The following is a 13,036-nucleotide window of genomic DNA, read 5'->3' on the forward strand; positions in this document are numbered from 1 at the left end:
TACTTCACTGGATGCAAAGCACTTTGGGACATGGGTGTTATTGAAAGATGTTCTAGAAATGCAAGTCTTTCTTTAATATTCATTGGCGTCCTTGAACTTTGAAACTGGTCCTCAGAACACAGAGACTCAGCAAGAAAAAAGAAGGACGCAAAGGAAGAAACAGTGGAAATGTATGAAGCTGCTTTCCAGCAGATTCGAGCACTCACCGGGGAGGACAACCTTAATGTGCTGGTGGAAAAGTTCATTGAAGGTGAGGCAGCACTTCCTGCGGTGTTATCATGAGAAGTGAAACTTTAGCCAAGTGGCAGAGTCAGAACTACAGAAATATCTGTCTGCTTCAACGGGGGAGTTAGGGGAGGGTTGGGAGTAGGGTTGCCAACTGCAACTAAATGTATTCCTGGAGATTCCACCACAGGACTTGCCCCATAATCCAGCCATTAGTCAGCTAACACATCCATCCTTGTGATGTACTGCCTTCCAAATTCAATTGGAAAGTAAAAAGACTCAAAACCCAATTGCATGGTGGATGACAGTCAGCCACACAGCCTTTTTCGTTCCCATTTCAATATCTTTATATCTGATAAAGAGAAATGTTCAATGAAAATGACCAAAAAGGTAGTTTTTAATGTCCAAATGGAATTTCTCCAGGGTTGCATATAACAATGTTCTGGAGACTGATCTTCAATTCCTGGAGACTCCAGGGCAATCTTGTAGGTAGGGGATCAGAGGTTACTGGTAGGGGCAGCAGAGAAGTGGAAGTGGGAGAAGGGAGGAATCAAGCCCTGATGGGATAGCGGGGTGTATCTGGTAATAATGCTCAGTCAGGGATTACCAGCCCCCACAATGCTGGGAGTTTCATACCTTTTTTTAAGTTCTAATTTGATGGGGTGGTGGGTGATGGGGGGGTGCTCGTAGGGAGGTGGTGTCTAACCTCTGTGTGCGGACCTCAGGAGTGAGGTGGGGGGGCGATGAATTGGGCCTGAGAGGGGCTGAGGTCTGGTTGTCTTGGGGGGTGGAGGTTTGGTTGGGTAAGGTTGTGGGGTGTCGGGTCGGAGGTGGTTGCCTCAGGTTGAGCCTGTGGGGAGTGGGGGGGTGGGGGGGTGGGGGGGGGGGGGTAGGAGTCTCGTCAGGGAGAGATTCGTCAGGGGGTGGGGATGTCCCTCGGGCAGTGAGGGAGGGGTCGCGTTCTGGGCGTTTACAATTGTTACCAAGAAGTTAGAAGAGGTTTTAATTCTTCTAACGTTTTCTGAGTTACTATTTTTGGGACCCTGTCAGAACCAGCTGAAGTTTTGTCATTTAAATTGCATTTTTAGATGGATCCCAGGGCAGGACAATTGCCCACGGTTGTGTTGGGTTTGTGAAGGTTTGTGTTTCTGGGCAATTGCCATGCAAACACTTACCTGTGAAGTTCCGAGAGCGGATCCCCAATGCGTCTTTGGGGTACCCCCTCAATCCGGGGAACTGGGAAGTTACATCCCAATCTTTTCTGATTCTAACTCTCATGGTGTATCTCTCTGCCAGTGGAAGATCGGAACTTTGCGTTGTTTAATTACATCAATGAGCAGAACAGTGAGATTGAGAGACTGCAGGAGGAAATTGCTAATGTAAGTCTTTACAAAAATGTTGTCTTTTTAATAACTTAATCAATCATCTCGGACCTTACTGCAGCAGTTCCTGAAAATAGTGTCCTCGGCTCAACCATCTTCAGCTGCTTCATCAGTAATGTTCCATTCATCATAAGGTCAGATGTGGGGATGTTCGCTGATCATTGCACAATGTTCAGCCCCGTTTGCGACTCCTCAGATACTGAAACAGTCCATGTCCAAATGCAGCAAGACAATATTCAAGCTTGGGCTGACAAGTGGCAAGTAACATTTGTGCCACACAAGTGCCAGGCAATGCCCATCTCCAACAAGAGAGAATACATTTGCCCCTTGACATTCAATGGCATTACCATCGCTGAATCCCCACTATCAACATCCTGCGTGTTACCATTAGCCTGAAACTGAACTGGGCTTGCCAAGTAAATACTATGGCAACAACAGTACGTCGGAGGCTAGGAATCTTGTGGCAAGTTAGTCACCTTTTTAAAAAAAATTATAGTACCCAATACTTTTATTTCCAATTAAGGGGCAATTTAGTGTACCCAATCCACCTATCCTGCACATCTTTGGATTGTGGGGGTGAGACCCACGCAGACACGGAGAAAATGTGCAAATTCCACATGGACAGTGACCCGGGGTCAGGATCGAACCTGGGTCCTCAGCGCTGTGAGGCAGCAGTGCTAACCATTGCGCCACCATGCCGCCCAAGAAAGTCACCTTCTGACTCCCCAAAGCCCGTCACCATCTACAAGGCCCAAGTCATGAGTGTGATGGAACATTCTTCATTTGCCTGGATGAGTGCAGCTCCAACAACACTCAAGAAGCTCAACACCACCCAGGGCAAAGCAGCCTGCTTGATTGGCATCCCTTCCACAAACAATCACTTCCTCCACCACCGGCACACAGTCGCAGCAGCGTGTACCATCTACAAGATGCACTGCAGGAACTCACCAAGGCTCCTTAGGCAGCACCTACTGAACCCTCGACTGCTACCAACTAAAGGGCAGTAGACACATGGGAACCCCACTACCCAGAAGATCCCCTCCAAATCACTCACCACCCTGATTTGAAATTATATCACCGTTCCTACAATGTGGCTGGGTCAAAATCCTCTCACCCTTACAGCACTGTGGATGTACCTACACCACGTGGACTGCAGCGGCTCAGGATGACAGCTCACCACCACCTCCTTAAGGATTGGGCAATAAATGCTGACCTAGCGATGCCCACCTCCCATAAATTAATAATTAAAAAATCGCTGTGCAGAAATGCAGGCAATGAGCACAGACTGGCACCAATCACAATGGCCCATTTAGGCAGATTCCAAGCCCTTCCACAATTCATTGGCCGAGGGGTGCCTAAGGAGTGGTAAGGACATCAGATGGTGTGTGAGGGAGGGAAAACCTAAGGGGCAATTGTTATGTAGAATTATTGGTGAGAAGTAAGGTCCTGCACTTTCTATTGGTCAGTTCCCCACAAAATAACAGCAACTGCACTTCGAAAGTACTTAAATTGACTGCGACATGCTTTGGCACGTCTTGAGTTTTTTGAAAATACCGAGATGACGCCACTTCTTTGATTCATTTCAGTAGAGGTTCCTTCTGAACGTGTTTCCTTCCAAGTGAAAAAGCACTAGTTCATCTGTTCATCCCTGTGACACTTCGTGCAGTCCCTTTGTTCTCCTCTACATTTGTCTCTTGGATGTCCCAGATCCAGGCTCAGATGGAAGCCTTCAAATCCCAGGAGATGCACCGGGAACAAGAACATAAAGCTGTTCTGAGCAGGATTGAAACTCAACAGGAGGAAGCGAGTAAACAGGCCATGGAATATGACAACAGGATCAAAGGGGTCAAAAAAATACTGGACCAACTCAAAACAAGTAAGCAAGGAGCTTTGGTTAGAAGTTTTGACTTAATTCTGAATGAATACATTTTTGGACAAGTTATTTATTTATATTTATTTACTACAATAACAACTGACAGGCCCAGTGGCAGTATTTCCACCTGAGTCTAAGGAAAGATATGCCGGCATTGGAGGCAGCCCCAGAGAAGGTTCACTAGGTTTTTAAAAAATACATTTTTATTGAAGTTTTCACATTTCAAAACAAAAGAAAAAGAAAAAAAGTCATAGGTATCAATGCAAAACAGGTACAGCACATAGCAGAAGCCAATACAAGCAGAGGAACAAATAAGACTGGATGAGTTGGGGACAGTAGCAGCAGCGTGTACCATCTACAAGGTGCACTGCAGGAACCCACCAAGGCTGTCCCCAAAGATGTAATATCCTGCACAGGGCCTCCGGGGTGGGAATGCTTGCCTTCCCATTGATGTGCCATCAATTATACAAAGACGAATTGTGGAACAAAACTGTGGCTTTAATAAGCTAAACGAGAACCTGCTGGCAACTGATCCCGAACTGGGGCAGGGCCAGAGGTCGGTCACCTTTATACAGAGCCTGAGGGGAGGAGCCACAGGCGGAGCCAGCAGAGACAACAAACAATATATACAATACAGTATATATCACAATTGGAGAAAAGGTCAGCCACTAAAGCACTGACTAGAATAGGAACCCGGTAGGGATCTACTGGGTACCGTATATATCATTTGTGTAAATGAAACTTTGTTTCTTATTTTACTCGCTGTGGATTCCCCGTGTCCTTGTTAAAAATGTGTTCCCTCCAAGGATACAAGATCAGTCTGCACCAAAGCTGGACTCGGTGAACAGCACACTTACATCATACCCAAAGCTTCAAAGGAAAATAACAGAGGAATAAAAAACCCGAGAACCCCAGAGCTAAGGGAGAATTACACTGATACCCACAACGCAATCAAACTCCATTCAGGACCCAGGACAGAGCATCATATAACTACAAGACTACAAGGAGAGGACCAGGAAAGTCCAAGTAAATCTCAGAGAAGGGGCAAAATTCTCCCCAAACGGCGCGATGTCCGCCGACTGGCATCCAAAACGGCGCCAATCAGACGGGCATCACGCCGCCCCAAAGGTGCGGAATGCTCCGCATCTTTGGGGGCCGAACCCCAACATTGAGGGGCTAGGCCGACGCCGGAAGGATTTCCGCCCCGCCAGCTGGCAGAAACGGCCTTTGTTGCCCCGCCAGCTGGCGCGGAAATGACATATCGGGGCGGCGCATGCGCAGGAGCGTCAGCGGCCGCTGACAGTTTCCCGCGCATGCGCAGTGGAGGGAGTCTCTTCCGCCTCCGCCATGGTGGAGACCGTGGCGGAGGCGGAAGGGAAAGAGTGCCCCCACGGCACAGGCCTGCCCGCGGATCGGTGGGCCCCGATCGCGGGCCAGGCCACCGTGGGGGCACCCCCCGGGGCCAGATCGCCCCGCGCTCCCCCCAGGACCCCGGAGCCCGCCCACGCCGCCTTGTCCCGCCGTTCAAAAGGTGGTTTAATCCACGCCGGCGGGACAGGCAATTTATCGGCGGGACTTCGGCCCATACGGGCCGGAGAATCCAGCGGGGGCGCCCGCCAACCGGCGCGGCCCGATTCCCGCCCCCGCTGAATATCCGGTACCGGAGACTTCGGCAACCGGCGGGGGCGGGATTCACGGCAGCCCCCGGCGATTCTCCAACCCGGCGGGGGGTCGGAGAATGACGTCCCTCAAGCATCAAACCCAGGGTCTCCCATAGAAAAGTAAGAGAATAGCAGAGTAATCAGCAGAGACCCGAGCTACCAAACCCCATCCACCGGGTCACAGGTCCAAAGGAGGAACAGACCGACGGACCTTCAAGCAACAGCACATACCTTAGGGGGACGCCAGGATTACCATGAGGCCCGAGATTGAGAAGGATACCATCAGATCTCATCCAGAAAGGGGGAACCCCATCCCAGAGATGAGGGGCCATCAGGTCACCGTTCGAAGGAGGGGTGCCTTGGGAGGGAGGGCCAGCCCACCTCCCCCTAGCACCTGGTAACCCCGACAACAAGGACCACTGAGGGAAAACGGTTTGGGCTACCATAAGGACAACTTAGCAAATAGGCCCACTCAATTAGCCATAGCACCAAGACCATGCAGGTCATGCAGCAGGAGCTCGGCCATATGGAGTCGGCTTCCCATCTGGGTCAGTGCTCTCTCTAATGCAGGAACTTCCTTGGACACCTCTATAAAAACACCAGCAGCTGTTGGAATTGGACCTCAGCGACCAGAGCCGAGATTTTCAGCCAGAACAGCATCTTTGTTAGCAGCCATCATCTGTCGATGCAACTGCACTGTCTGGGCGGGAACCTGGTCAAAAACAATTGTGCCACTTAAGGCAGGGCCCCACCCCAACTCCTTCCAGCAGCCATGGACAAGCGAAGATTTAAACATTCTAACTCGGCTCTTATCATGCAGAAACACTGACCAACAATTCTTGGGTCACGGTGTAAATTATGTAAACCAAGAAAAGACATAAAAGGAATGTGCACAAGGATGAAAAAAGGTATTAGAAGTAGAGCTGGAGCTCACAAAAGCCCGACCGCTCCTGTGCTCACATCACGTGACCCCCTCCAGGTTGACTATGTTAATCCCGAGTATGGAGAGATTTTCTTATGAGGAGAGGTTGAGTAAGTTGGGTCTGTACTCAATGGAGCTTCGAAGAATGAGAGATGACTTTATTGAGAAATAAAAGGATTCTCAGGGAGCTTGACAGGAAGGATGCCAGGTGGTTATTTTTCCTCTTGTGGAAGTGTCTATGGCCAGAGGGCATCATCTCCGAGTAAGGGATCATTTGAGACAGAGATGAGGGGGTAGTGTATCTGTGGAATTCTTTACTGCAGAGGGCTGTAGAAGCTGTATTGTTATGTGTGTTCAAGGCTGAGATAGACAGATTTTTAATTATTGAGGGAATCAAGGGTTAGGGGATAAGGCGGGGAAGTGCAGTTGGGGATTATCAGATCAGATCAGCCATGATCTCACTGACTGGCAGAACAGACGATATGGGCTGAATGGCCTATTTCTGCTCCAAGTCTTATGGTCAGAAGATAGAGAATTTGAACCCCACTCCAGGCAGTCCCAGTCCCAGTCCAAAATCGTGGATAATATTCAGAGTGGGATACTCTTTGTCACGTATGTGCTGGAGGCTCCCACACCCCCACTGTGTGAGTAGTGGGAGCTCATAAAGCTAACACTATTGCTTGTGGAAAGATGTCTACAGCCATGGAAGGAGTGCTCATATCATGACGCGTCAGACAGTTAATTAGCCCACAAATCCTTCCATGACTTCACATTGTTCTGCGGGCGTTGAAGATATGAAATGTTGATGACAAGAGTTGATAATACAACAAAATTTTACCAGAGTGCAGTTTAATATGTTACTAATGGAAATCAAAGTTATATGTTTGGATTTCTCTTTATCCCAATTTTCTCACCTCTGCTCCAGATGTTGGGCACGGTTCAGCGACTGCGTGGTGCCTGGCGTGGATCTGGGCGCAACATGTTAATCATGCAAGAACCCCAAATTGGGCTATGTGCCGGACCCTGGGCGCATTGCGAGTCACCCCTCACACTTGGCCCAGTGCAATCTAGACCTTGCCCTTGCTGGGCAGGATCCAGATCTGCATATTCAAATGAACCATTGGGCTCATTTAAATAGCCTGACGACATATGTACCCCGGTGCCCAGGAGTCAACAGCTGCATCTGCGAGACCTCGCAGGGAGCTGTTTAGCACTGGTTTCCACAAATGTGGACAAGGCGTGAAGACAACTCGGGAGGTCTCGCAGGCCATTAGAGACCTTCAGGTGGTCGGGGACAGGGAGGGAAAGGCAGTACCCTGGCACTTCTGCTGGTACCTAGACTCTGTCAGCCTGGCAGTGCCAGGGTGCCTGGGTGGCACTGCCAGGATTCCCGGATGCCAGGTTGGCAGTGCTAGGGGTCGGGCCCGGGGGGGCCTTAGCCATTGGACAGAGGGGTGAGAGAAGGTTCTAGGGGCCTCGGGGACTTTGGGCTGGTGAAGCAGGATTAATAAAGTTAGGGGTGGGGGGGCTGAAAGAGGGTTGAGGGGAAGATCGGGGTGCCACTCAAAATGCTGCCCTGATGAGCGAGGAGCCGCAGCAGGAAACCGACTAAAGTGTGGTCTCAGTGGTGAGAAACTCCCTGAGGCCCAAAGAACTGGCAAAGTACTGGTGAATAGTGGGGTGAATCTCGGCACTACAGCCGCTGAGAAACACCCCGCCAAACACGCCCAGAAGCGAATTTTAACATGTTTCATTGTGCATGAACGGATGCCTGAATTGCTGTTGGTTTCACATCAAGTGTTAACTGTTTCTCTGTCATTACAAACACCAAATCTGGGCCACAATTTCAGTGAGCAAGTGGTCAATTTATGGAACCAACTCTGTGAAGATGTTCAAAGCAGCAAGTATTGATCCATTCAGAAGCAACTTCAATAGATTACTTACAGTTTATTAATAATTTGAGACATGACCTCTGTTAGCATGTTCGGGAGGAACAGGTCATACATCACTCTCTAGACCCACACATGGAGAGCATTACTGTAGGCCTCCTTTGGGCCAATCCCAACAAGAGTCAGCCCCAATGGAAGGGAAAGAAAAATGTCTAATCTTTAAATCCGATATAAACCTATTAATTTTATTTTTTCTGTCCACAGAAATTGAATCGCTGTTTAATAAAATGAACTGCAATCGATCAATTTTGGATGAAATGTTGGGATCTTCATCTGGAATCCGTGATAACAATGCAATGCAGTACCTTGGCCTCATTGAACAGCGTACCAATGAGCTACTATCTATCCAATCCTACCTCGCATCCAAGGTATCTATAGATCATTTCCTCCATGCAGACAATTTCTAATTTGAAGGGTTATTTATTTATTTATTCACAGGATGTAGATTTGTGACTAGGCCAGCATTTACTGCCCATTCCTAATTGCCCTTGAGAATATAGTAGTGAGCAACCTTCTTGAACCACTACAGTCCATGTGCCATAGGTACACCCAGAGTGCTGTTAGAAAGAATACCAGGCTGTTGATCCAGTGACAGTGAAGGAATGCCAATATAGTTCCAAGGCAAAATATTATGTGGCTTGGAGGGGAACTTGCATGTGGTGGTGTTCCCGTGCATCTACTGCCTTTGTCCTTCTAGTTGGTCAAGGTCACAAGTTTGGAAGGTCCTGTCAAAGGAGCTTTGGTGAGTTGCTGCAGTACATTTTGTAGATGTAATTTTGAGTTGTGCAGAGAGCTACAAAGCTACGAAGTGATGTTCACTGCTCTGGATATTTCTCCAATGTAATGCTCACGCGGCTGGTTTGTGCCATCTACTTGAAGTCGGTGAACTACAGAATGTCCAAATATTTTACTTCCATATCAGCAGAGCACAAACGGACACAAACACATTTGTCACTGCAAGATTCTATCCTGTTTGATGGTGTCTGATGTGGCTCAGCATGTAGCATTTGCACTTCTTAATCAGAAGGTTGTGGGTTCAAGTCCCACGCCAGAGACCTGAACACATAATCCAGGTTGATATTCTCGTTGTATACTAAGTTGAGTGCTGCCATTGCTGGAAGTGCTGTTGGATGACGTGTTAAGCTGAGGTCCCTATTAGTCTGCTTGGAAAGATCCTATAGCGCTATTTTGAAGAGCAAGGTGTTTTGCCAATATTGATCCCTCAACCAACATCAGTAGGAGCAGAGTATTGATTATTTATCTCATTGTTGTGTGTCGGAGTTTGCTATACACTAATAACTGTTGTGTTTATTTTCTTCATCTCAGAGATGAAGGATCTGTTCTGTAACCCATTCTTGTCACCCACCAGGGACCTTCACTCTCTCTGCCAAAAACCCTGGCACTTAGATGATTATTTCCATGCCCATTGGTTCTGTGAGTCAATGTACAATTTGATGCGGCACTGAGCCAGGCTAATTAGGGGGTCTCGGGTTTTATCCCCAGTCTGTGATATCTGGCATCAGCCAAGTGGTCACTGTAAAGGGAATTATTCCTGCTGATCGCTGTAACACTTCTGGAAAGTGTGTGTATGGACAGCAAGTGAGGACAGGACCAGGCTCACCTTTGACACTCTCTCAAGTCTGAATTGCTTGCCAGTTCTCATGGTCTCTGCTTACACATAAAGAATGGGCACTTCGATAAGGTACCGAAGAGTGATAGCACCCCTGGAACGGTATCTAATAATTGCTGGTGCCTTCAGATGAGGTAAAGAAGAAAATTGGAACCACGTGGCAGTGTTAATGCTGACAAGTAAATAAACTATTGCATACAATATATTATAATTGTAAATATTATAAAAAGAGTAGTCTGTATCACAGAGCAGATATTATATTTACTTAAGAAAAAAGTGGAAAAGGAAAAACTTGCAAGGCTGTAGAAAAGAAGAGTGGGACTAATTGGATGACTCTTTCCAAGAGCCAGCATATAAGTATGATGGGCTGAATGGTTTCAGATGGTGCTGTCTGATACTAGTCCTGGATTGACTCATGTAAAAGTTTATAGACTGATTAAATTCATTTCAAGTTGTGCCCAAGTTAGGTGGGTCTCTGTATGTGTGTGTAACACTAATATTTACTCTTCTATTCCCTGTTCACTCCAGGATTACGACAGACCATATGACCCACGGGAAGCTGCCATTTTGCTAATGGGCCAGAATCTGAAAAATCCCACCCAGCCAATATACATTGAACCTCCCACCACTGGGTCTGTATCTCCCATCTCAAGTCATTTGCAGTAACCAACACAGGGGCAGTGACCAACACAACAATGAGCTCACAATGTCATGGAGATTGTAAATTGTTTGTCGATTAATATTTTTCCTCTTGCTTTATAAATAATTTTTTCACGACATCCACAAAACAGGAGGCTGTGCAGACATCATCCGGCTCTGATTGTTCCTATTTTAGGGATGATTCTCATTAGAAGTCTGTAAAAAGTGCACCAGGAGTGATATTGGGGTAATGCAAATGTAGCAATAGCAGATCAGCATTTCACACTACTCCTGAATGAAAATGGCAATCAGGTAAATGAATGTTGGATAGAGGCACGTTATCATGTTCAGGGGAGATGAAGAAAATTGGGCGAAGGAGGGGTTGGGGGGGGGGGGGGGGGGATTCCAAAGAGACTACAATTGGATTTTCTTCCCTTACGATGTTGATTGGAATGTTCAGTGATAGTGATGTTTGGATCAAAATGTAAGAGAGCTCATTTTTGTTGATAACTCTTTTCCAGAAACGATAATGACAGTGATGTGGAATCTCCAGCGACTGATGAAGAGGAAAGGCCTCTGACTCAGAATGAGTTACGGCAAAGAATACTCAAAGGGGTAAGACCAGAGAGTGTGACCTACTAAAGACCTCACACCCACCTTCCTCTCCCATGAACTGATTACAATAATTTTTATTGTCACAAGTAGGCTTACATTAACACTGCAATGAAGTTACTGTGAAAATCCCCTAGTCGCTACATTCCAGCACCTGTTCGGGTACACGGAGGGAGAATTCAGATGTCCAATACTGAGTGTCACTGAAAATATTGCTCCAGCACATCTCCTATATTTAAGCTTGGTTTGGACACAAGCACTCTCAGGATCCAGGGGCGTCATTCTCCGACCCCCCGCCGGGTCGGAGAATGGCCGTTGGCCGCCGTGAATCCCGCCCCCGCCGAAGTCTCCGGTACCGGAGATTGGGCGGGGGCGGGAATCGGGCCACGCCGGTTGGCGGGACCCCCCGCTCTATTCTCTGGCCCGGATGGGCCGAAGTCCCGCCCAGAAATTGCCTGTCCCGCCGGCGTAAATCAAAGCTGGTATTTACCGGCGGGACCAGGCGGCGTGGGCGGGCTCCGGGGTCCTGGGGGGGGGGCACGGGGCGATCTGACCCCGGGGGGTGCCCCCACGGTGGCCTGGCCCGCGATCGGGGCCCACCGATCCACGGGCGGGCCTGTGCCGTGGGGGCACTCTTTCCCTTCCGCCTCCGCCACGGCCTCCACCATGGCGGAGGCGGAAGAGACTCTCACCACTGCGCATGCGCTGGAAACTGTCAGCGACCGCTGACGCTCCCGCGCATGCGCCGCATTTCCGCGCCAGCTGGCGGGGCAACAAACGCCATTTCCGCCAGCTGGCGGGGCAACAAACGCCATTTCCGCCAGCTGGCGGGCCGGAAATCCCTCCGGCGCCGGCCTAGCCCCTCAGTGTTGGGGCTCAGCCCCCAAAGATGCGGAGCATTCCGCACCTTTGGGCCGGCGCGATGCCCGTCTGATTGGCGCCGTTTTTGGCGCCATTCGGCGGACATGGCGCCGTTCGGGGAGAATTTCGCCCCTGATTCTAAACACCTTTACTTTTTCCTTTATTCTTTCATGTGATGTGGGCATGGCTGGCTGGGCCAGACCATTTCAGAGGACAGTTGGAGTCAACTATATTGTTGGGGGTCTGGAGTCACATGTAGTCCAGGCCAGGCAAAGGCAGCTGATTTCTTTCCCAAAGGACATTAGTGAACCAGAGGGGATTTCACAACAATTGGTGATAGTTATGGGGGGCGATTCTCCGATATTGAGGCCAAGTGTTCGCGCTGTCGTGTTTCACAACGGCGCTAACAGGGCCCGGACATGACCTCCAGTTCACGCCACTCCAGCGTCCTTACACGGCGCCAAATGGGCGCTGCGCCAATGCGCGCATGCGCAGTTGGGCCGCGCCATCCTGCGCACGCGCAGGGAACGTCTTACGCACGCCGGCCCCTCACCAACATGGAGCCGGTGTTCTGGGGCTGCGCGCGGAAGGAGGTAGGCCCGGGGGGGGGGGGGGGGAGGCCAGCCCGCCGATCGGTGGGCCCCGATCGCGGGCCAGACCCCATCGGAGGCCACACCGGTGAAGGAGCCCCCTCCTCCCCCCTACAGGCCCCCCCCCCCCCCCAGCGTTCCCGCAGAGTTCCCGCCTGCAGCGACCAGGGGTGGAACAATCAGAGGCCGGATAACAGGGGTGGACGGCACCGGCAGGAACCTTTCGTGTCGTAGCGGCCGCTCGGCCCATCCAGCCGGAGAATCGCCGCTCGCCGGTTCTCCGTGTGGCCCGGTGCAAATTGCGCACCACTGGTTTCCGGGGGGTGGGAGAATCGCGTGCGGGGGTTGGGGCGGCGTGATCCGCGTGGCACCCCGGCGATTCTCCCACTCGGCGTGGGGGGGAGAATAGCGCCCATGTGGTCACCATTACTGAGAATACCTTTCATCTTCAGAATTATTCATTAATTGATTTGTTTTTACATATATAAATTTGGAGCAGGCCATTCGGCCTATCAAGCCTGTTCAGCCATTTGATAAAATGATGACTGATCTGTTTGTGGCCTCAACTCGACTATCAACCCCCTAAATCCTTTAACTCACTTGTCAAACAAGAATCTATCTGTCACGGCTTTAAAAATATTCAATGACCTTGCCTCCGCTGCTCTCTGGGGGCGAGAATTTCACAGCCCAAC

General features: G+C 49.6%; 1 protein-coding gene across 2 annotated transcripts in view; it reads left to right on the forward strand.

The window, feature by feature from the left end:
• Positions 1 to 13,036, forward strand: part of odad1 (outer dynein arm docking complex subunit 1) — a 41,332-nt gene that overhangs the window by 21,414 nt on the left and 6,882 nt on the right. For both annotated transcript variants that reach the window (XM_072478133.1, XM_072478134.1), the window contains 6 exons: positions 116 to 250; positions 1,522 to 1,604; positions 3,315 to 3,483; positions 8,217 to 8,380; positions 10,171 to 10,274; positions 10,803 to 10,896. In XM_072478133.1, coding sequence (XP_072334234.1) covers positions 116 to 250; positions 1,522 to 1,604; positions 3,315 to 3,483; positions 8,217 to 8,380; positions 10,171 to 10,274; positions 10,803 to 10,896 — 749 coding nt within the window. The remainder of the gene's footprint in view (positions 1 to 115; positions 251 to 1,521; positions 1,605 to 3,314; positions 3,484 to 8,216; positions 8,381 to 10,170; positions 10,275 to 10,802; positions 10,897 to 13,036) is intronic.

Source organism: Scyliorhinus torazame, chromosome 16 (assembly GCF_047496885.1).
Source record: "Scyliorhinus torazame isolate Kashiwa2021f chromosome 16, sScyTor2.1, whole genome shotgun sequence".
Taxonomy (NCBI): Eukaryota; Metazoa; Chordata; class Chondrichthyes; order Carcharhiniformes; family Scyliorhinidae; genus Scyliorhinus; species Scyliorhinus torazame.